The 25,472-nt window shown below is 35.1% G+C and overlaps 1 protein-coding gene across 1 annotated transcript in view; it reads right to left on the bottom strand.

The window, feature by feature from the left end:
* LOC111144475 (Werner syndrome RecQ like helicase) overlaps positions 1–25,472 on the bottom strand; it is a 143,651-nt gene that overhangs the window by 30,107 nt on the left and 88,072 nt on the right. The window contains exons 22-29 of the mRNA XM_022498779.1: positions 22,163–22,344; positions 17,483–17,584; positions 17,084–17,176; positions 12,072–12,213; positions 4,912–5,082; positions 4,737–4,834; positions 3,204–3,279; positions 2,366–2,439 (exon numbers count right to left, since the gene is read on the bottom strand). Of these exons, the coding sequence (XP_022354487.1) occupies positions 2,366–2,439; positions 3,204–3,279; positions 4,737–4,834; positions 4,912–5,082; positions 12,072–12,213; positions 17,084–17,176; positions 17,483–17,584; positions 22,163–22,344 (938 nt within the window). The remainder of the gene's footprint in view (positions 1–2,365; positions 2,440–3,203; positions 3,280–4,736; positions 4,835–4,911; positions 5,083–12,071; positions 12,214–17,083; positions 17,177–17,482; positions 17,585–22,162; positions 22,345–25,472) is intronic.

Below are 25,472 nucleotides of genomic sequence, written 5' to 3'. Positions count from 1 at the left end.
CTAAGCCCATATATTAAAATTAATTTCTGGGCCACTCCACAGGCATGTCAAACCCAGTATGTCTATCACTAAACTCCTCATCCCCTAAATACCCAACCTCTCAAACCTGTGTTCCTCTTACGTTACCAGCGAAGGGAATGACAACACTCTCGCCTGCAATCAGACACAAACCTAAGTGTCATGTTCAAGTTTTCCACTTTCCTAAGCCCACCTCTGTTTTCAATCACTTAGTCCTAACAATTCTAACTCCTAAATATCTTACAGTCCTTTCTCTTTCCATGCCCACTGCCATTTCCCTTGTCTAAGTTTCCACCTCTCTTGCAATAGCCTCCTTATTGTGTCTCTACACTCTGATCCTCCTGCCTTCCATTCCCTCCACAGCCAGAGTCATGGATCAAGGGTCGCACACCAGGGTGCACGGGACAAACCCATCTGTTCTGATAAGGCTTATAAGCTAAGAATGGTTTCTTACATTTTTAAACAGTCAAAAAAAAAAAAAAATCAAAAGAACATTTTGTGACATGTGGAAATTATATGAAATTCAAATTTCAGGGTCCATAAATAAAGTTTTATTGGAATACAAGCCACACTTTCTTTACATATCAACTATGGCTGCTTTAAGGCTACAAGAGTAAAGTTCGACAGAGACCACATAGCCCTCAGAGCCTAAATTGTTTACTATCTGATCCTTGATGGAAATGGCAACCTCTGTTCTCAATCGTAAATTTGATGTCACTGTCCTACTGAAAAATCCTTCCTTAGCTCCCAACAACTCCTCTGCCTTTATGATCAAGTTGAGGGCTGGATAGACACTGGATATTCTGGGCCCTATTTAATTCTTCAGTCTTAAATTTTCACCACCCCTCTGCTTCCCTCTACTAGGTAACTGCTAGGACTGTTGAGTTCCTTGATCATATCACACCCTCTCTTGCTTTCAGGTTTTAAAAAGTGGGCCATTCCTCTGCTCAGAGGAACTTACCCTCATGTCACTTAACTTCTAACTAAAGTCTCAAGTGTCATTTCCAAGTGTGTTTCCAAAGTATTACAACTTTGGATTGTAATTTCATGTTCCCCTACCTGTATATCCCACTAGAGTATAAACCCTGGGAAGGCCAGTGACTATGTCTCTATTTTCCCTACCAAATCCCAATGCGAAGAGTAATACCCGGCACAAAGATGTTTACCAAAAATGAAACAAATGTTTAAATGAAGAAATACTTCAGCATAATGAATGGATATCTTGTTTTATATACTCCTTAACCCTTTTGTTTACACACTGTAATTAATTAGCCCATATCTAAACAAAAAGAAATTGTTTTGAGTGAGAGACTGGTATTATGGTAAATATTTCTGTCAGATCCAAAGTAGTATTATCTAAGTGAGAAATCCACCAGAAAGTAACAGCATCAGAGCACATTAACTTCCATTCACCTGATATGTATATAAACAAAGTCCATTCAATAATCTGTATATAAGTCCTGACAAGTTTTTCAAACTCTCCATCTTTAGACCTTCTCTAATTCTGTACATTCTCCACACTTTCATTAAGTTAGCAAGTCAAATATTAAGCTCCAAAGTATAATAGGTCAATTCACTATTTCTACCAACTCTAATATCTACCATTTTATGTTCCCATAACATGTATTTTATATGGCCTTGGAATATATATTTTATACATATGTAGTGAGTGTTTAGAAGCTAAAGGTTGGGGGCGCCTGGGTGGCTCGGTGGGTTAAAGCCTCTGCCTTCGGCTCAGGTCATGATCCCAGGGTCCTGGGATCGAGCCCCAAGTCGGGCTCTCGGCTCAGCAAGGAGCCTGCTTCCTCCTCTCTCCCTCTCTGCCTGCCTCTCTGCCTGCTTGTGGTCTCTGTCAAATAAATTAAAAAAAAAAAAAAAAAAACTTAAAAAAAAAAAAAGAAGCTAAAGGTTGACAAATATAGATTTGAAAGTCAGATCTGCCATACGTGACTGAACAAAGTTAACTTCTTAACCCCTGGTATCTTCAACTTTAAAATGGGAATAAATAATAGTAGCCAACTTACAGATTGTTGTAACAATTAAATGAGATGTTATAAATAAAATATTTAGCATGTAGCGTATGGCTTGGCAAATAATACCCAAGAAGTATTAGCTATTAAATTAATATTAATACTATCATTTTATAGGTCTTATTTAATAATTATAATTTATATATTATATATAATAATTTTATCTACATAATAATTATGATAGGCTTATGCTTTAACTTTAACTTCCTTCTACCTTCTACCAATGAAACAGTCCAACATCTGACAGACCTTTCTCTAGGAAAGAAAGAAAAAAGGTGTCGATACAGTTAACATAGAAAATATTTTGAACTCTGTACCTTTTTTTAGGAATGTTTCTCCCAGAAGAAATTTTATCAGTTGCTTTATAAGAATACATCTTCTCCAAGTTAGGCTGCTTTTAAACATATAAAGATTCATTACAAGAAATCAGAAGTTTCAAAACTTTCAAATACAAAAAAAAAATAATAATAAGATACAAAAATCTCACGATGACAACTTTTCCTCTGATTAACCAAGTCATCAAATAAAAGTCATCACCTGAAAATAGCTCTTGGATTATCAATTTCTAGGATTCTAAAGGCAGTTGGAAATGTAATGTCCTATTTCTCCCAAATCTATAGAGAATATATAATCAGAATAATTATTTGAGGCACAGTAGAGGCCCAACTTATAAAATGATTCAGTTAAATTCTGCATACTTTAATACAACAGAAAAACTCTGACAAAAAATTAATTCAGCACATTTTCCTGTTATTCCAGTGTTCCAATTAGTTTAAGTCTGCCTGTGGTTCTTTAACCTGTAACTGTTATCTAAGATCCAAAAACAAAGCAAGAAAGTATGTGTGCATGTGAGTGTGAGTATGCATATAGCTTTCATGAGAACACTTAGGAATCAGGCTTATTATTTCTCTTAGTTTTAAGTATCGTACTTTGTAAAAAACAAAAAAACTCCAGGCCAAATGAGTTATAAAACAGGTTTTAAAAAAATTAAAATAAGTCACTTTCTCAAGTATTTTTAACTGTCCTATTAGTCCCAGAAGTCACATCCTGCATCTTTTATTCTGTTCACATCACTACTCTGTCCAAAGTTTATGTTTTATTACATATGGCATTTCGAAGGAAATCAGTAGGAACCATCTCTTTAAACAAACTAACCTTCTTGTCTGTGGTTGACTCAGCTGGTACTTGATTATAGGAACCCTGTTCAACGCCAGGTGGTACAGTTTTAGAACTGAAAAAATAATAACATCAAATTATCTCAAATGCTGAAATATGATTATTCAATTATCTAATATCATAATGCATCCAGTCTCAGAAAGACAGATGAGAGTCTACTGTTTTAGAACCGAAATTCTTTTATTTTTATTTATTTTTAAATTTTTTAAAAAGATTTTATTTATTTACTTGTCAGCAAGAGAGAAAGAGAGTCAGAGAGGGGCGCCTGGGTGGCTCAGTGGGTTAAGCCGCTGCCTTCGGCTCAGGTCATGATCTCGGGGTCCTGGGATCGAGTCCCGTATCGGGCTCTCGGCCTGCTTCCCTCTCTCTCCCTCTCTGCCTGCCTCTCTGTCTACTTGTGATCTCTCTCTGTCAAATAAACAAATAAAATCTTAAAAAAAGAGAGTCAGAGAGAACACAAGCAAGGGGAGTGGCAGGCAGAGGGAGGAGCTGAGCAGAAGCTGAGCCCAATGTGGGACTCGATTCCAGGACCCTGGGATCATGACCTGAGCCAAAGGCAGGGGCTTAAATGACTGAGCCACCCAGGAGTCCCCAAACTGAGATTTCTTTAAATTAATTTTTTTTTAGGACAAGCTCCGAAAGTGCTTTTTAAGCTCTTTAAAATTTAAGTTTAAAGCTCTTTAGAGTTTTTTGACTTTAAAAGAAAAATTGATAATAAAATGCACACTATAGGGATTACCATCAACAATATTATAAACTTCAAAGTTGTGAACAGAGTTGTATTCAACACAGAAATGATAATTATGTCACATGATAGAGGTTTTAGCTAACCCACTGTAGTAATCATATGACAATATATAAATCTATCACACTAACACGTTGTACACCTCAAACTTACAAAATGTTATGTCAATTATATCTCAATTTTTTTAAAAAGGAAAAAACCCATAAATGATCAACAACATGTAAAGATACAAAAAAGAAGGCAACAAGTATATTCCCTTCCCACCTTCTAACATAAGAAGAAAATCTGAGGGGTGCCTGGGTGGCTCAGTGGGTTAAGCCTCTGCCTTCGACTCAGTTCATGATCTCAGGGTCCTGGGATCGAGCCCCACATCAGGCTCCCTCAGGGAGCCTGCTTCACCCTCTCTCTCTGCCTGCCTTTCTGCCTACTTGTGATCTCTCTCTCTCTGCCAAATAAATAAATCAAATCTTAAAAAAAAAATAAAGAAGACAATTTGATATATGGATGCTTCAACATTGATCTCAGTGCTGTTTCTTTAATCAATGGGAAAGTAGCTTTCTAAATACTGTAATACTCAACTACTTCTTATCAATCAAGAAAATGATCTATGATTTATCTTTCACCCACTAACTCCCAATTTCAAACTAGCTAAAAGACGTATGCAAAGCAATCTTTACTCACTTTATCTTTGTGGTGCCTGTGAATTGGTATAATTTGCCATTTCAACCACAAAAATACAGAAGTTAAAAAAAAAATGAAAAATGAACCTTGGTAGAAGAAACACCCTCGGACACAATTCTTCACTAGCTTGGAGGATAAGTTTCTTAGGAGACTCTGTACCAGCTTCATGAAGCCAACATCTGCCCTATTGAACACAAGAAGAATCTTTTAATACATAATGAGAAAAATTAAATCAAACAGGTAGTCTTCTACATTGCTTACCTTTTCTGTAAGAGTGCAAATCCTTACAAATCTGCGTTTCCCAGAAACTTCTACCAAGAATCCCTCAGCCATGAGCTGGTGGGACAAAGCCTTCCACCAACCCTCTGTCTGATTCTTGCCACTGCCAAATAAATTGTGTCTGCGATATTGATCTGGAAGACGCTGGGAACTCTGAAATTAGGAATAAAATCAGTATCTAAAAATGCTTTTTTTACTTAAACAGGATAAGTAAAATGGAACTACCTATTCACTTTTTGGATTTAACACTAAATTTCAGCTTTAAATACCTACAAAATTCGATGCCCATCCTGCTTGTTCTGAGCACTTAAGTCATAAATAAATATATAATCAAAATAGTGTTCCTTTCCTGTGTGAAATAATGGCAGGTAATTTGATACACGTGTTTTCCAAAGCACAGCGTTGGATATGTTTGGCATATTTAACCTAGGCTATTTAGGCCTTTTATCAACACACATTACTGTCTGAAAACAGTACTCATAAACTGTAGTTCAAGACTAGAGGCAGGGGTGTTAAAAGGCAGGATGACCCCACAGCTTGTCATCAGCGCACTGCAACGATTCAGTCCCCACAGCGCAACTGCATTCACCGTACTTTTGTTCACGAGGTACTACAAAGTTTATTTAATCATTTCTGATTTAGCTACTTTACAGAAAAACTCCAAGAAAACAAGTGCATGCTACCCAGGAACTGTTTTTGAGATTCTTTTTTTTTTCCTAAGTGAAGAGAAGATTCCAGTAGGAGACTCTGCACAGGCCATCACATTCTGGCAATGTTGGGGAAGATGGTCTGCCATGTGCAGAGTCTCCTATATAACTCTCTTGCCCTCTGACAGAGGGAACTCCCCACACCTTCACTCTCTGTAAAGTACTTTTCCATTCACTGTGCCCTCTTACTACCTCCTCTACTTACCCTACACATTCAAGAACTGCCTTTACATGTCTATAGTATTTTATGAACATAATTCTTTATGGAAAGTTGCTCCTGTCTAATGTACTTGTGGTGAATACGTCAGATGGTCATTCAAGGATCATTCTAACCTTCAGCCACTGTACCCTCTTTCACTGCAGAATCTGCGAAGTTATAAATACTGTTTCTCAAAATCCCTTTCCGCCAGAGTTCTGGGTATGATTTAAGAGGCATTTTTGCATGACATCTCGAAGCACGAGATGAGGTCGGGCTACTCTGTAGCTATTCTTGCAGGGACACGTGATTGTGGAGGTGTTCGCTTTTTATGAGAAAGTGTTAGCCAAGAACCCAGCGTACGACTACTAGCATCCTAAGTCTCAAGAGGCATATACTTTTTGGATACAGATTATAGCAAGTACAGGTGGTCACCAGAACAAGAAGGAGAACCTCCCTGGCTGTTACAGCTCCCTGTTCGGTGCACTGTGGGGTCTGGTGCTACAGTGGCAGCTTCCCAGACTGATAGTTTCTTGTCACAGAAGAGGCAGCAGGTCTCATAATTGATTATTTTACAGTACAATCTGTAAGTTTTTTAATGCCCAGTAATATATAGCTTTCTGTTTAAATTATTTAGAGTGATTATGAGCAAATATAAATTCTGTATTTTAGGTTATATTTAGATTTCAAAAAGAGTCATCCCTTGACTACGTCAAGAGGTTATTCTAAAAATTTCAATATTAAATCCAATCTAAAATTTTTGAAACAGGCACAGCCCATCATTCAACATTTTTACATTTTACCTATATTCCATGAAGGCTTAATAATCAATGCATATAAAAAATCCAGGGGTCAAAGTCAAAACAATTCACAGACAGCAGACATAACTCAAGTACTAGAAGGTTCTCTATTATGAATGTACTGGTTTTATTCAACTGATGAAAATTGTTACAGCTACCAGTTTATCATTTTTGGAATATTGAAACATGTGAATAAAAGTGAAAGAACCTTGGGAGGCCTGGGTGGCTCAGTCAGGTAAGTGTCTGTCTTTGGGTCAGATCATGATCCCAGAGTCCTGGGACTAAGCCCTACATCGGGTCCCCTGCTCAGCTGGGACCCTGCTTCTCCCTCTCCCACTCCCCCTACTTGTGCTTGCCCTCACTGTCTCTCTCTCTCTCTGTCAACACATGAAGGAAACCTAGGCTGACGTTAGATTAAAGTGGAACAAATTCCCATCAGAGACACTTCAGTGCCTAGAAACTGAGCTTAACACCCATAGGCTTCTGACAGGGTAGTTAAAGAGTCTATAACATGCATTCTACTTACCTTAAAAATAGAAATAGAATTCTTTTTATTACAATAGATAAGTAATGAGCTTTAGTATCATGGTGATTATATTTACCAAAATTTTATCAGAACAAGATTTAGAGAAATAGAAACACCCAGGTACAACATGGTACCCTTTTCCCTACCTAAGCCAACTGACTTGAAAAGAATGCTTAAATTCAAACATCAGAGAATTTCAGAGCTAGAAGAACATTGGAGTTCTTTGATCCACATGGTTATTTTTTACTCATATTGCTAACAAATAGTTAGAGGCTCAAAGAGTTAAGCGGTAGCTAAGGTCCTAGAACTAGGAGTAGAACACGGGCCTCCAGAGTACTAGTTCGAAACCTTCATTACTATATCATGCGAATACACACTATGCAATACATACATATACAACAGAGATACCACATATCCATACCCCACATATCCATATCTATCTATCTATACACACACACACACACATTGTTTGTAGTTAGTACAGCAAGACTACCTGGATTCAAGTCCCAGGAATGGTACTTTCTACCTTTTTGACCAGGCAAGTTACGTAACTTACCTGGGCTTCTAGTTCCTCAGCTGCTACCCAAGTATTAACAACACCTTCTATCTCTTGGACATGTTGTAAAGACTGAGTAACCAAGACAGAGCCTGACTCAGTAACATTAACTTTCTTCTTATTAGTTAACAGTTGATCCTTTAACTCAACCTAAATTCCCTAATCTAAAAGAAAAACCATTATAGGGGCACCTAGGTGGCTCAGTCGGCTAAGTATCGACTCCTGATTTCTGCTCAGGTCATGATCTTAGGGTCATGAGACTGAGCCTTGGAGCTGCGTGTGGAGCCTGCTTAAGATTCTCTCCTCCCTCTGCCCTTCCCTCCCACATAAGCACATGCATGCGTGCACTCTCTCTAATAAATAAGTAAATCTCTAAAAAAAAAAGAAAAGAAAAGAAAAAAGAAAAATCACTACCTAGTATCTAGTCAGATTTCCTTATGACACTGGTAATGGTACTCTACATCTACTAGGGGCTTATCCTTGTAGCAGGAGATTCTACTGCTTGCAAACTAGTAACACCAAAGGTATTAAATTGCCTAACTAGTACTTACTAGCAATCTCAACACTAAAATTATTCTTCTAGCCTTTCCTTTCATAAGAAAAAAAAAAAAAAAAAAACCGGCAAAACCTGAAGGGAATGAACACATTCACCAGTATGAAGCAATAAGATTTTTTCCTAATCAGCAGGGAGTAATTGTCCTTCCCCTCATGATCAATAATTGCAAATACTATATACTGTGTGAATAAATTCACACTGTCTTGTTTCCATGGCAATCACCATACCCAGAAAGCTGCTATAGAGAACACAGGGATTTGAGCATTGATTTTAAGGAAGGCACATTTTACAGACACATCCCGTACCAACTGCATTCATTCTAGTATCTCCAGATCATTCAATCTAAAAATAAAAATGTAAAACTGCATGTGAACAGCATAATGAATAGAAAAGGCACTAGAACAGTAGTCAGGAAAGCTGCTTGCTCATCCTGATTGTGGCACAAAATAATGTGACTCAGGCAGGTCCTCTAACTTTCAGGGATTCAGTATCAACCACTGTCAAATAAGGCAAGGGGAATAAATGGTTTTTTTGCTCTAGGAGTCTACACTTCTATGGGACACACTCAAAAAGGGAAATTATCTCATTCTTTTCTTTTAAAAATCAGGTTGGGAAAATAAGGAGCACCAAACTGGTATCAAGGAATATGGAAACCCACTAACTATGGATAGGTGTTTGAACAAAAAGAGCAGACTGGCGAGAATCCATGACCCAAAGTATCACTTTCTGATAAAAGCAAAGTCTTTGAACCTTTATCTGTTAGAGGAAAAAACAACAACAACAACAACAACACACAAATCTGCCACTTGTCTGAAGTAACTTCTTTAAAGACCACAATCATTTTGTAAGATAATTCTTTCTGCTGGGAATGCCACACTCCCCTCCATCTTTCTTTCCTCATCTCATGTCTGAATGCCAAAATCTACTATTATCTCCCACAAAAAAGAAAGCTCCAGCAATACTGACAGCATCACAAAGACTTCTCTAACTTGCCGGCTATGGACAAGCACTCTCTCCAGAACCCATGTCTATTCCTATGTTTTTTATCTCTTTCAATGCTACACTATACTATTTCTTCCCAAGTAACACCCTTCATACTAGAGGATGAGTTTTGGTTTTTTGGATTCCCTACAAAACACAGTGCCTTACACACACACACACACACACACACACACACACACACACAAGATGTTTAATAACAAGTGGGAAAAAATAGGTATGAGCTCTCTCAAGTTTTAAATCTCTAAGTTCTTAAAGTGTGAAACAAGCCCACAGTTTCTGTCTACATTTTAACTTCTTTTGACTCTTTCCCAACTCCTACAAGCCAAAGAAGCTTGGAGCTGCCACTTCAGGGCTTAACAAAGTCACTTCCAGAGCTTTTATTCTAAATGCAAAATAAAATTAAAAGATTAAAAAAAATTATCTCTAGGAATATGTTTCAATCAGACAAAATAGCTTATCCAGAAAATTAATTGATAACCCTCTCCTGTTCAATACTTTGAAAGTTATAAAGGGTGTTTAAAACCACCAGTAGTTTTCTCGTGGCTGCCTGTAGTCAAAGCATCTTTTATCGGAAGTATTACCTAATTCTGGAGCCATGACAAGGCTCAGCACTTTGAAAATATGATCAGGAATGAGGTTTCACTTAATGTCCTGGTTATGCAAATTAAGTACTGTGTTTCTGTTTTCGAATCTATCCAGTTATTATTGTATAGATTCGAAAACAGAAACTTATTCATACAGGGTGTTTAAAAATATTTATGTGGTGAGCTATTTAGACAGCTAAAACAAAGTTTCTTAGGCAACATTTCTAGTATTTAATTTCTAATTAAACTTGTACTATTTAAAAACAAAGTTTTAAACTCCATTTACAAATACCTGGATGGGCTGTATAACTGTTTATACTATTTAGAAAAATCTTGTGTAAGAAAGGAGAATCACATGCTGCTTAAATTATATTTCTTATATATATGTAAAAATATTATCTCTTTAAAACTCTAAAGGTTTTCAGTTTAATATATTTATCATCTTACAGATCCAAATTATCTACAAAGCTATAAATTTTACCTAAATTAGTTAAGGTGGATGATTTACTAAATTCCTAAAGGAATCATAATTATAATTTTTAAAACAATATCCCAATAGATACCAAGATCACTGAAAGGAAGGGGAAAAAAAATTACCTTATTTTTCCTTATAGTTAATGTCTACAAATTTTTGTTAAGTGGTACTTTTTTGAAAAGTTTTATACCTTTATCTAGCAAGGGTAGTATAAAATTTCACAAAGAATAAACTTCTTAATTTGAAAACTCCCAGAAGAGACTGTCAGTATAAGCAGTCTGACTTGGTTTTCAAATAATAGGTGAAATCTGATCCCTCTTGTGGCCAGTTCAAGTTTGTATAGGAGCCCACTTACACTTATTTGTTGATACTGGATACTGCTGGCTTAAACCAAATTAAAACAAGGATAATTTTTATAAATTACACATTCAACTGGGATACACAGGTTTTGAAGATGACAGAGACAGAAGAAACTTTCATAGATCCCAATTAAGCTTAATCTATCTCTTATAACTTAAATTCTTTAATAAAAAAGATACTAGAAAAAAAAATAGTAGCACTCATAGCAGCTAAAACCAAGTTCCTTAACTTGGAACACTACTTAAATAATATACAGTGACAACACTTATTAAATTTCTAATCAAACTGGTGATTTAAAAACAAAATTATAGCGGGGCTGGGGAAAAAATAACAAAAAATAAAAACATAATATTTTAAACTCCATGCAGAATCTAAAACCATCACTATCTGAAAAGTTAACATGTTTTCAATATTTCATTAAAAATATTTCACAAATAATTTAACATGTCCCTTTCTAAACAAGATAAAAACTCAGAAAATAAATATTTACATGAAGCATTCAAGTATTTAACAAATAAATGCTTACTTAAATTATTTTTTAAAATTTTACATGCAAACTGAGAATATTAATCTCTACTTTTAAGTATATTTTTAATAAATATACATATTTGTGAAGGATTCTACCTCCGACTTTGGTTTATTCAACTAATAGCAATGCATGACACTTGGCTTTGCTTTACAGACTTCTAAACCAGGAATAAAATCATATGAACAAAAGGACTACTGACTGTTAAGGGTCATGACTTACTCATAGTATACTTGCAAATGTTAGCATAATTTTGGCATGCTAATCACTAAAACAAAAAAAAGTAGCTGAATTGGCTATCGCTATTTATTCAATGGTAAAGCCAAAAAGAAACAAACAAACAAAAAAAATTTTTGGAATTTTAAATACCTGAGACGAGAAATGGAAAAGATGTAAAAAGAAATGGTATACCTCCAAATATTGTTATTGAACTTAGACATTTACAAATAATCACTGAAATTAAAGTTTTGCTCAAAGAATTTACTACTTTTCAGGGCACCAAAAGAGATACTTTTGTTCTACCTGTCTCCTGATACAATGAAAGCTAACTTTTCTTGATTATCCTAAGAAAGACCAGTTTAGGGATTTATCCAACTGTAATCTAATAAGCTAATACAATGCTTCTAGAATGAGCTGCAGAGCTGAACATCAACTTGAAATATGAAAACAGCAGTACATGTGATAACATGCAGGTTTTGTCAAAAGTAACGAATGTAATGCTTGACTGGAGCTTCATATGGCTGACTTCCAATAACTCATCTAAAGCCAAAGCTGCCATCCCAAGACAAATTTCTGAAGAAAAGTGTAACAGGAGTGCAAGAAGAACTATGAAGGTGATTCACAGGTATACTTACAGATCCTTGGAGAAATAAAATCGGAAGTCCAATTCCAAACTTTTCTCCTAAGATTTCCACAGCAGATAACAGCTGGAATGCTTGTGGACCAAAGTCCTTTGATGTCTCATCTGAGTCATCAACGGCATAGCAATGATCCAATCTAAGTAACAAACAGTATAATAGAAAGTTTAGCTAAGGCATGTACCTTTAGTAAAAGGCAAAAGATTTATGCGATCTGAAGAGAAACCAGAGTATAAGGCATGTACCTTTAGAAAGAAAAAGATTCCGTGTAACAATTAGCTAAGCAAAAAAAAAAAATCTCAAATAGGCCAACTGATTCATAAGCTAACAAAGTTCATTACAGCCAAGACCATGTGAAGTATGTAAACCATGAAATATAAACCATAATTATAGCTTTGTATGTTATGTTGATGGTTCTCAACCCTGGTACCTTGGAACCCAAATTTCATAGGAGGTACCTTAGACCATAAACAGAAGAGTAGCGAGGTTCAAGCAAGCAGAATTCAGAAGTACAGCTTGAAAAGTTCCACTCGAATGATTATATAAATACTGGATTTTTGGGTTAGGTTGTAATAGGAGAAAAAAATTTTTGCAAAAAAAAAAAAAAAAAGTTGTTAACTTAAAAACCAAATCTCCTATGCAATAAATTATTAGCTTAAACTCCAATGTCTGTAAAATACGACACAAAGATAAAGTGCACCTCATTTAAGTCCACTTGGAAGTTACATTCCTAAGCCATCCTTCAGGTAGACTTAGAATTATCATTAATACAAATGAGAATTTTTTTTTAAAGATTTTATTTATTCATTTGACAGAGATCACAAGTAGGCAGAGAGGCAAGTGGGGGAGGGGAGGAAGCAGGCTCCCTGGTGAGCAGGGAGCCTGATGGGGGGCTCAGTCCCAGGACCCTGAGATCATGACCTGAGCCAAAGGCAGAGGCTTGATCCACTGCGCCACTCAGAAGCCCCAAGAATTCTTTAAAGCTGGTTGAGAACAAAAGGACTCCTTAGAGAAAATCAACTACCTAATTCAATAGCTTTCTTTAGAACAAATAGCTTTGAAACAGCAGTAGGAATACAGTCAATATTCCAGCTATAATATGTTTTGGGGGAAAGACTACATTTAGGTTTATTCTCCTATTCTAACTTCTTTAGTAGGATACTTAGCTCATTATTTTTCTTTTCTAGTATGAATATTTAAAGCTATCAGATTCCCACAAAGTGCCACCTCTGCTGTATCTTCCAAGTTTTAATGTATAATATTGTAATCATTACTAAAGTTCTAAAGATGTTTTAATTTCCAATCTGATTCTTTCTTTGATTTATGAGTAAGTTAAAATTGTTATTTATTTTTAATGTCCAAGTGAATGAGAATTTTGTTTATCCTCTTATTTTCTTCTAATTCAATTGCATTCTGATCAGATAAAGTGGTGTGTTTAATACCAATACATTGAAAACTTTTAAGACAACACTACAATCTAGTATAAGGGACAGAAAGCTTTTTATAAAGGGCCAGAGAGTAAACAGTTTAGGTTTTGTGGGCCATACTGTCTTTGTGTCACAGCTACTAGACATTCAACTCTGCAAAAACAGCCATAGACAACATATAAACAAAAGGGTACGCTGTATTCCAAGAAAACTTCATCCATAAAAACAGGCAGCAAAGTGGGTTTGTATACAAGCCACAGTTTGCCAGCCCCCTGCTCTAACACGGAGTCAATTTTTTTTTTTAAAGATTTTATTTATTTATTTGACAGAGAGAGAGATCACAAGTAGGCAGAGGCAGGCAGAGAGAGAATGGGAAGCAAGCTCGCTGCTGAGCAGGGGGCCCGATGTGGGGCTTGATCCCAGGATTCTGAGATCATGACCTGAGCCAAAGGCGGGGGCTTAACCCACTGAGCCACCCAGGTGCCCCTAGAGTCAAATTTTTATCAATGTTCTATGTATGTTTGAGAAGTGCAGTCTCTAATTCAGGGCTTCCCAGCTAGTGTGCTGTAAATGGATTATAGGGATGCTAGAGAGTTAATCACAGTTCTGGACAGAATCTGGACCCGAGTAGTAAATAGCCTAATGTGCTATCGTGGTATTATCATTAGTTTTGTGGATCATGAAGTGAAAATGTTTGCAATACATTGTTCTAAATGCTTAGTATAGAGTTCTAAATAGCAAGTGTGTGATAAATCAAACTTGTTACTATGTTGACCAAATTTTCTACAGCTTACTCATTTCTGGGTTGTTTAACCTGCCAATAACCAAAATTTATATCAAACTCTTCTACCTTAATGGTGGATTTGTTGATTTCTTCCAGCTGTCGGTTTGTGCTTTATGTATTTGTAGGGTTTGGGGGTTTGGTGCATAGAACAATTCTGTCCTTTTGCAGAAGAAACTTTTTGTCACCACAGAGATCATCTTCATCCCTAATAATTACTTTTTTGTCTAATAGTTACACAGCTACTATGCCTAGGTACCTATGGTTAACTCAACTAATTAAACAATTTGTTTTTATTTTTTCAATTAATATACAGTTAAATTGACTGTGTATCTGTGCATATGAAAAGTTCTATGAATTTAAATACATCTATTGATTCATATGCATAGATTCACCCAACAACCATAATCAGCTACTATCACAATGAGGACACACAACAAATCCATCAGAGCAAACACTCCCTTAGGCTAGCCCTTTGTAATCATACCCTCCACCTCCCTCTACCCTCTGGCAACCACTGATCTTTTCTCCATCCCGACAGTATAGTCTTACTTTTGTGAGACCACCATATAAATGGGACCATACTGTAAAACTGGTATTATTTCTTCCTTTAAAAGTTTGGTAAAATTTGCCATTCAAACCATTTGGGCTAGGGAATTTTATTCCAGAGGTTTTTAACAGCTCTAATTTCTTTAACAGTCGTACAACTATCCGGGTTATCTATTTCGTTGTAGGTGAATTTTGTCAGTTTGAAGTTATCACGGAATTGGGTCTGTTTCCTCTAAATTACTGAATGTACATGCACTGAGTTATTCACAGTGTTTCTTTATGATTCTTTTAATGTCCATTGGACCTGTAGTGAAATTATTTTCATTCCTCGTATTGGTAATCTCTGTATTCCCTTTTTTTCTTGTGAGAAGTTTCTATCCATTTTATTGACCTTTTCAAAGAATGAGCTTTTGAATTCTTTGGTTTTTCTCTTTTGTTTTTGTTTTCTATTTCATTTCACATATGCTCTTATCTTTATTTCCTTCCTTCTGCTTCCTTTTAGTTTATTTTGCTCTTATTTGCTTCCTAAGGTGGAAGCTTAATTACAGCTTTGAAACTTTTCTTTTATTCTAAGTATTTAATGCTCTAAATTTCCCTCAGTATTGCTTTAGCTGCATCCCATACATTTTATATGTTCATTTCATTCAGTTCAAAATATCTTCCAGTTGACCTGAGGCCTCCTCTTTGGCTCATGGGTTACTTAGCAGTGTGCTATTTAATCTTTGAGTGTTTGGAGGCTTTCCTGCTATCTTTCTGTTATTGGTTTCTAGTTTAATTCCTTTAAGGTCAGAAAACACATTCCATACAAGCCGAATTCTTTTAAATGTATTAAGGTTTGTTTTATGACCCAAAATATAATCCCCATTTGTGAACATTCCATCAGTACCTGGGAAGAATGTTTACTCCACCGTTGTTGGGTGGAGTTTCTATAAAAGTTAATTAGATCCAGTTTGTTGGCAGTCCTGTTCATTTCTATCTTCTTACTGATTTTCTATTAGTTCCATTAATTACTGAGAGATGTTGAAATCACTAACTATAATTACGGATTTCTGTATTTCTCCTTTCAATTCTGTCAGTTCTTTTGTTAAAGTATATACACATTTAGGATTATGTGCTCTTGAATATGATGGTTAACTTGATGTGTCAACTTGGCTAGGCTATGGTGCCCAGTTGTTTGGTCAAACGCTAATCTAGATGATGTTATAAATATTTTGGAGATATTCCAATCACTTCCAATCAGTTGACTTTAAGAAAAGGAGATTACCTGATAATGTTAAGTCTCATCCAATCAAATGAAGGCCTTAAAGAGCAAAGACTGAGGTTTGCTGCACAACAAGGAACTGTGACTCAAAAATATTAACACAGAAATTCTGCCTGACTTTCCAGCCTGCCAGCTTATCCTACAAATTTCAGCCTTGCCAACCCCCACAACTGCCATCAGCCAATTCCTTAAAATCAATCTCTGTGTGTATGTATGTGTGTGTCTAACTCTGGAGAACTATGATTCATTGGTAAACTGACCCTTTTACCATCATGTAATGTCTTTCCTTATCCCCGGTAATATTCTTTCTCCAAAGTCTCCACTGTCTGATATTAAAATAACAACCCAGCTTTCTTTTGACTAGTGTTTTCATGGTATATAGTTGTTATCCTTTTATTTTTAATCTACCTATATAATTACACTTGTGGATTTCTTATGGTCAGCATATAGTTGGGTCATTTTTTTCCCCCCCAAGTTTACTTATTTATTTTTAAATAATCTCTACACCCAATCTGGGCTCAAGCTCATGACGCCAAGATCAAGAGTCTCATGCTCCTCTGACTGAGCCAGCCAGGCTCAGACATATTTTCAAACCAATTCTAACAATGTCTGCCTTTAAATGGTGATTTTGGACCATTTACACTTAATATAATTATTGATACATTTAGATTTAGGTCCACCATTTATCTATTTGTTTATCTATTTGTAAAGCAAAATAATATTGCTTGCTTTGTCTTACATTTAAATAAATTATTTTGTTTTTTAAAACTGTAATACATATCATTCAACAAAAACTCAATTAAAAATTATTTGAGGGGCCCCTGGATGGCTCAGTCAGTGGAGCATCTGACCTCGATCTCAGAGTCTTGATCTCAGGGTCGTGAGTTTAAGCCACCTGTTGGCCATGAAGCCTACTTAAAAATATATATATTTGAAAAGGAAGAGAAACAAAGACTTTAAGAATCTCCATCTAGAAGAAAAAAATCTTTACCTGGACCTGCAATTATCACAGCATTTTTCAGTTCCCATAATACCCACGGAGGCCTTTCGTAGTTGTTTGTCTTCAAAATGAGACAAGATGAGTCTACCCAAGAGAAAATTTAAAATTAAATAAAAGAACAAAACCATATATGTTAAAATCATTGCTTAAAATAATGAGGTGAAATCATCACTAATTGATTCACCTGGGATCTCATTATCTGGCTTCAGTTTACTGAGGCACAAAGAAAGTTACCTTAAAATTTCAGCACATTATGTAATACCAACAAGATACGGTTTCTAAATATTTCTAATTATTTTGCAAAACTTTTTCTTAAAAGAGCATCATTTTTTTTTAAAGAGCACCATTCTTAAATCTGTTATTAAGTAATATAAAACAAATAATACCTACTTTCGCCTACATCTTCTGGAATGAAGATATTTTTCCATCTTTGCCATCATCTTTAATTTGTATAATCGAAATTTTTCATTGGGAATCTCACTAAGGAGATGCCTGTCAATTACAAATATCACAGGAATATATAAAATTGCATTAGTGATTTTATTATTTTTACATTTATTACTGTTTACTTTTCACAAACTATACCACCTACACCTCTATCAAGATAAAAAAAAAAAATTTCTATCATCCCAGAAAGTTATATGTCCCTTTCTAGTCAAGTCAATGCCCCTAAGAGGCAAGCATTTTTCTAACTTCTATGAAAATTACTTTTGAAAGAATTCTGTATCTATATTCAAGCATCAATTTTTTAGCTGCCTTTGAAAAAATTATTATAAACCCTAAAGTTTTTCATTTTGATTTATATGCTACATGCTTTTTGGCAATATTCCCACTATATATGGATTTTTACATTTTCCCAGTAAAAGGTTATTGTTTATTTTATTTTATCTGAGAAACTAAAACATACTGAAAGAGGTTCAAATCCAAATATAAGCCTTAATCCCTATTTGCTCTTCAGAGGACTTCTCATCCCCCTTAAAACTATCCCTTTATACTATAGTCTATTTTGGGACACCAATAAAACATCAGAATTAAATTCTTCCTCGAACAATTATAACTCATTTTTCTATAATACTTAATTTATTTTAAAATTGTTAGCACTAGACATGTTTGTCTTTAAAAAGTTAATTCTAGTTTACTATGAAGAAATTCCATGAATATCAGATATCAGAAGATGATGCACGTCTTTCCAAGAATTCTTTCAAGAATAAATAGAAGTCTGAGTTGAGTAGATTTCAGATATTTCAAAAGAAAACAATGTTTGCATGTAAGCTCTAATTGATAATGCTGATCCTCATCAAAATGGACCTCACTAATATTATGACTATTCAAACTTCTGACTGATAAAAATAACTCCGTACAATTCTCAAAGATGACACCAACAGGGAATCCAGTTAAATGACTTCTGGGAAGTCTGAACATACAAATGATCGCTTATTCAAAAACATTCTTATGATTTGACACCACCAACCACCATGCCTTTCCATATAATTTACCCCAAAATCTCTTCCAACTATTGACTCTAGTTCCCCATAATCTCATTCTTCCTAGCCCATGCCCTAAAAATTATAGTTGACCATTAAACAACACAAGTTTAAACTGCATCGGTCCACTTACCTGTGAATTTTTTTTTTTTTAAGATTTTATTTATTTATTTGACAGAGATCACAAGTAGGCAGAGATGCAGGCAGAGAGAGAGAGAGGGAAGCAGACTCCCTGCTGAGCAGAGAGCCTGATGTGGGACTCGATCCCAGGACCCTGAGATCATGACCTGAGCCAAAGGCAGCGGCTTAACCCACTGAGCCACCCAGGCGCCCTTACCTGTGAATTTTTTAATAAATACAGTATAGTACTATAAATGCATTTTCTCTTATGATTTTTTAAAATAGCATTTTCTTTTCTCTAGTTTATTTATGGTAAGAATACAGTATATAATAGATACAGCATATGAAATAAGTGCTAATCTACTGTTTATGTTATCTATAAGGCTCCAAGTCAACAGTAGGCTACTGGTAGTTAAGTTTTGGAAGAGTCAAAAGTTATACGTAGATTTTTGACTACCTGGGGGAGTCAGCACTCCTAACCCTCATGTTGTTCAAGGACCAACTATAGTTCTTTTTTTGCTTTATTTATTTGTTTAGCTCACCTCTTTCTCCTCAGGAAGGACAAAGAAAACAAACACCTACACTCTAAGTCCTATAGCCTCCCTTGTATTTGGTTCAGATGACCTACATTTAACTTCTCATTATCAGTGTCAGTAACGAATCTGAAAAAATAAAATTACAAGTCTCTAAAAGCAAATCTAGTAAATATTTATTTTACTTTTGGGACTATTAAAGTAAAATATTCCACAGAATAAAAATAAGTTGAAAAGGAAAAAAAATTCTAAAAGCAATCCATAAATACAAATCAGATGGAACCAGATGGAAGAATTATTAAATTGAAATTAACCTGCAAATTATTCCCTTTTTAAAAAGTTTACAATAACATTGGGTTTGACTGTTTAATAGCAAATGCAGACATTGAGATGTTGCCAATGGTACTGCTTCTACAATAAGAAATAAAAAATTACGTATTTACACTGATGACTGGACAAGTTTTTCTCAATCATAGCATTCTAGTATAAGATACACTCTAAAAGTTTTATGAATTACAGTAATCTTTTGACTGAGAACAAGAAACTCCATTTATTCTCAAACTTTGTTTCTTTCAATAGAAGAGATCTGTCCCAAGGATGACACAGATCTGTCCTAAATCCTCACTGAATTCTCTTTTATCATGATTAACCCTGTAGGTTTAGTATTTCCCTTAGGATGGATGCAAAAAACAACCTGTCTTTACTAAAATTCAAGTATGGGTTTTCTGGCACCATTATTTGATTACTAACCACTATTACTTCTGTGAAATCTTAGAAGAGGTAACCATTTAAAGTATCTTTTGAAACCAAGATGCCTTCAACAGACAAATGGATAAAGAAGATATGGTCCATATATACTATGAAGTATTATGGCTCCATCAGAAAGGATGAATACCCAACTTTTTTATCAACATGGATGAGACTGGAAGAGATTATGCAGAGTGAAATAAGTCAAGCAGAGAAAGTCAATTATCATATGGTTTCACTTATTTGTGTAGCATAAGGAATAACACGGAGGACATGGGGAGATGGAGAGGAGAAGTGAGTTGGGGGAAATTGGAGGGGGAGACAAACCATGAGAGACTGCACTCTGAGGAACTAACTGAGGGTTTTGGAAGGGAGGGGACTGGGAAGTTGGGTGAGCCTGGTGGTGGGTATTGTGGAGGGCACATATTGCATGGTGCACTGGGTGTGGTGCATAAACAATGAATTCTGGAACACTGAAAATAAATTTAAAAAATAAATTTAAAAAAATAATAAAAAAAATAAAGTATCTTTTGAGACCCAAATAAATAGTAACTATATCTACTGATGAACCTGCATAGTTATAGTATAAAACTCTGGCTGCTAAACGTTCAGCACCTCTAGTACAATATATAAATAAATCAGAATTGGTAGGAATCAACATATGTTTGATACAACCCCAAATTTAATAGTATCAGATAGACCTGTTCTCTATCCCAGTTATTTTAGTTTATAAAAAGCTTTTACATAGGCAACCGTCAAAAGAAAAACAATAATTGTTCTGTTTAAGGGGATGGTTTTATTAACTCTGTGTTAAGAAACAAAAGCTATGACTGTTCTTTAAAGAGCTTAAAATTTACACCAAACGTTTTTATCTAATTAATCCCTGTTCTTCTTTCATAACTCACCCTATCACTTCTTGAAGGAAGACTTAACCTGAACTTTTTAACTTAAATACGCAATCTAGTATAAATACGCAATCTAGTATATTCTTACTTACAATTCAACTATCCTTCAAAGTACTTAACACAGCTGTAGTTTTTACACAGATTTGCATAATCCCTTTTAAAAACTCTTTTGGTTATTGAAATTGTCAAACACAATGAATCCTGTGTATCTAGAGTTGTGGGTACATACTCTGTATGTATGTACATACAGAATCACAGAATCTGTGATTAAGATCTGCCATTTCCATTATATTCTCTGAGAGCTCTCTGAGAGCAGGCACCATATCTGTTTTTATTTATCACTGTATCCCCAGCATAGATCATAATGCTTAAAACATAGCGGGCACTCAGAACAAAACACTGCTGAATGATGAATAAAAATAAAAACTGTATTGGATAGGTACTCTCGTCATTTTAATAATATGAGCTAATATGTCCACGCAAGAGCTCAGTTTATTCAGCAACATGAATGTGCATTTTGAAAATAACTCATCTTAACAGCCGCATCAATTACCATATATAGGGGTTTTTTTCCTGAGATTTTATCCTCCTATGGATGAGGGCATCAGTTGCTAAACCCTGCCCCTGAAATTTTTGCAAGATGAAGTTTTCCATTCCAATATAAATCTCGTAGAACTCAAGTACCAGTAAAAGACTTGTTTCATGTTTAAGTAGAATGATCTTCCTACATTTAACTGAACACTTAATGTTTTTCATGGCAGTCAATCAGTACAGTGAATGGCTAGCTGTAGTGCAACACGAGTATTCACACACAATCAAGGAGAGCTGGCATGCTTTCACAGAACTAACAAAAGAAACAAATGGTAAAGAGAGTCAAATAGTAAAATTCACTTGGAATAAGCACCATTGTAGCACAGGAAAAAAGAACCAATAACAAAATAAATGCTATCTGAAGAAAACTATGGCTGCAGACATACCAAAACTCGAGAGGACCTGGGGCGAAAAAGAGTTTGTCCATGCACAATATTAGGAAAGCACCCATAGGATCCATGTTCCATTCCCAGTATAGTTAATTCTTCACACTAGATGAGGTATAGCTGAAATCAGGTCATCTATGGGTGGCAACACTTAACCACAAAGGTTCTTACATGTCCTCTGTTTGGTTGGTTTTAAATACACTTATACACATTACTTGGAATTTTGGATGCAGGTTCAAAATACTTTCAAAGCTTATACGGAAAGAAAGAAATCTGCAAAAGTAAAAGCAATAAATGGTTTTACCTGTTTAAGTTAATGTCTGCTGGAGCCCACAGTACATGACAAGAACTCGGAAGTCCATCACGGCCAGCTCTCCCAATCTCCTGGTAATACGATTCCATTTCTTTAGGAGCACCGTAATGAATGACTTTGCGAATGTCGGCTTTATTAATGCCCATTCCAAAAGCTATGGTAGCTATGACACACTGAGAATAAATAACAACATAGTTTGACAAATATGTAGCAGAACCAAAAGCTGACATCTTTACCTTTTGGCAAGAGTAATAATTAGCTCATTAACTAAAGTCCCTGGCATGAAACTGAATTTAATATAATTTCAACCAACACTTACAGATCAAAAGATTATCTGCCCAATTTATGAATTAGAGATTGGTAACCCTAAAATAGGATTTCTATTTCTTCCCTATAAAAAGTAGCAACTAAAGTGGTCTCCCTGAACACCTATGAGTGAGTACAAGACACAAAATAGATTCTTAAAATACTTACTATATTAAAAGGGACTTCATGTTATTATGAAGTTTCAAGAGTCCTTACCTGATTACCAAATATCTAAATATTTTCTAGCATTATTCCAAGATGGAAGGAAACTTCTCATTAAAGATGGTAAAGTGGAACATGAATTTATCTCTGCAACTTTAAAAGACACCTAATATATATGAGCATATTGAAATGATATTTACATCATTGGGAGAAGTTTTAGGGAAGAATGAGTGATAAGAACATAAAAAAAATAAAAAAATTTTAAAGTATTAACAGTAAAAGAAGATGTGCAATAAAAGTAACTATAATTTACTCCATGGCTTAGAGATAAAAAACATTTACAGAGAAATATATATATCGATCTAACCAAATTACGTTAATGTTGGGAGGGATGGGGATTAGAAATACATGAACAGTGTAAGCAGAAGGGCAGGAAGGGGTATGAAAGGGAGATAAACTCTCACTCCTCATAGTGGGAAGTCAATAGACAATGCCTACATCTAATAAATGAAAACTAATAATAAATTTTAAAAATCTAATAAATAAAAACTAAGTAATAACAGTAAAAGCAAATCACTGCACAATCTAGCGGTAAACAGCAAAAGAATAAACTAAGAGAGATGAAAATAGGAGACAGAAGTGGGGAAGGAAGGAGGGGCTGATGTTCCCACTGTAAGCATTGCAGAAGTAGCTAGTATTTTAAACTGTGCCTATATGACCAATAAAAGTTGAAGTGCTATTACAAAAATCTATTAAGATGGACCAAGAATAGAAGAAAGACAGAAAGAAGGGGGCAGAGAGGAAGAAAGAAAAAGAAAATGCTAAATAGATAAAAGGAAGTATAAGAAAAGTGAAAGAAAAAAAAACTTTGAAATAGAAATTTATTAAGAAAAAGCTTTAAGGGGTGCCTGGCTGGCTCAGTCGGTAAAGCACTGACTCTTAATCTTGGGGTTTTGAGTTCAAGCCTGAAATTGGATGTAGAGATTACTTAAAAATAAAATCTTAAAAGAAAAAGCTTTGAGTGAATAAATCTAGGCCATTTTGCTATACTTGAAAGTGAATAAGCAACATAGTAATTTTAAGGTCTTTAAAAATGTATTTGATTCAATTTTCTTCCAGCTTAGTTGACATATAACACTGTGTAAATTTAAGATGCATAATCTGATAATTTGATATATGTATACACTGTGAAATGATTACTTATAAAGTAATAAAGTTACTTATCACATCCATCACATAAAGTTACTTATCACATCCATTACCTCCCATAGTTACCATTTGTAAGTGTGTATGTAGTATGTGTGTGTGGTGAGAACTTTGAAGATCTAGTTTTCACCATATGATCCTGGTTTGTTTGTTTTTTAAGATTTTATTTTTAAGTAATCTCTACACCTGACATGGGGCTTGGTATCTACAACTCCGAGATCAAGAGTCGCATGCTCTACTGACTGAGCCAGTCAGGCACATTTATGACACTGTTTTTCACCCTCTTCTACAGACATGATGTTCAAAACACCATTATAAACTCTCCAGTGAAAATAAAGTATTTTATCAAGTAATTTATTCACAGACTAATCTCAGAAAGAAAAGAATCTGAGACCTTAAAAAAGCAAATGAAATACAAAAGAACATGTAACAAAATCAGGACTAAAAGTAAGAATGAATGGTCACAGTCTAAAAACGCAAATCTACATCTGAATATGGTTAGATATGGTTAAGAATAGTAAGAAAAAGATTTTTTTTCTAAAATTATAAAATAGAAAATAGTAAGATTCTAAGCATCAGTCAACTCAAGATATGAAGAGCTTGGGAAGTGAGCTCTACTTTCAGGCCCACACCAAAGTATAAATCAACTTCAGAAAGACAAGAGAGTGAACATCTAGAATTCTATGCATGTATGCATTCAGTAGGCACTCAATAAATACTCAATGGCAAGTAATCAATTCCACGAGCACCAGACTATTCTATATAGATGAGGAAATGTATTTTTATCATCTTGAGGAGGTGTCTGAGAACTCTTGATGCAAATGTGAAGCTTACAATTTATTATAATAGCAAAGAAGGAGTACATTGAGGCCAGTTGTCAGATAGGACCCCTAATGTCGCTAGGGTGACAGCATCAATACTAATTTATTAATTTTCCTAATGTGCATAAAACTTTTTGGCATCCTGCCACAGAAAGGGAAAATACAGTGGCACATACATATAATACCTTTCTAGATATTAGGTATAATTGGTGATCACTGTGAGGTTTTTAAAGCCATATTTCAAAGCATCAATGTTTCACTGAAGCTGAACGTGGGTAGCAAAACCAGATGCATCCAACGAAGTCTCCCCTCACAATATAACAGAGAAAGTTTATAATCTCTCATATCTGTAAGAGATGCTTCTACCTAAATGAGTAATTAATAATAAATCAAGATGAAAGAAATCACTGATCAGTTAGTGGCTCAAACATCAATTGTTAAGATCCAGTAAGCAACAGCCAATAAATTTTATCTGATAATTTTCAAATTCCTAAGATAACAGAATAAAACTATAAACATTTTAGAATTTAGGTAACTCATTCTAAGCAGTTGTGATAACTGTTCCTATCTTTAGAAAGAAGAGAAAGGGGGCGCCTGGGTGGCTCAGTGGCTTAAGCCTCTGCCCTCGGCCCGGGTCATGATCTCAGGGTCCTGGGATCGAGTCCCGCATCGGGCTCTCTGCTCAGCAGGGAGCCTGCTTCCCCCTCTCTCTCTGCCTGCCTCCCTGCCTACTTGTGATCTCTCTCTCTCTCTCAAATAAATAAATTTCTTTAAAAAAAATTTTTTAAGAAAGAAGAGAAAGAAAA

The sequence above is a fragment of the Enhydra lutris genome, unplaced genomic scaffold (genome assembly GCF_002288905.1).
Source record: "Enhydra lutris kenyoni isolate GAN:26980312 unplaced genomic scaffold, ASM228890v2 scaffoldscaffold11, whole genome shotgun sequence".
NCBI classification, from domain to species: Eukaryota; Metazoa; Chordata; class Mammalia; order Carnivora; family Mustelidae; genus Enhydra; species Enhydra lutris.
This window is presented reverse-complemented; position numbering and strand designations above follow the sequence as displayed.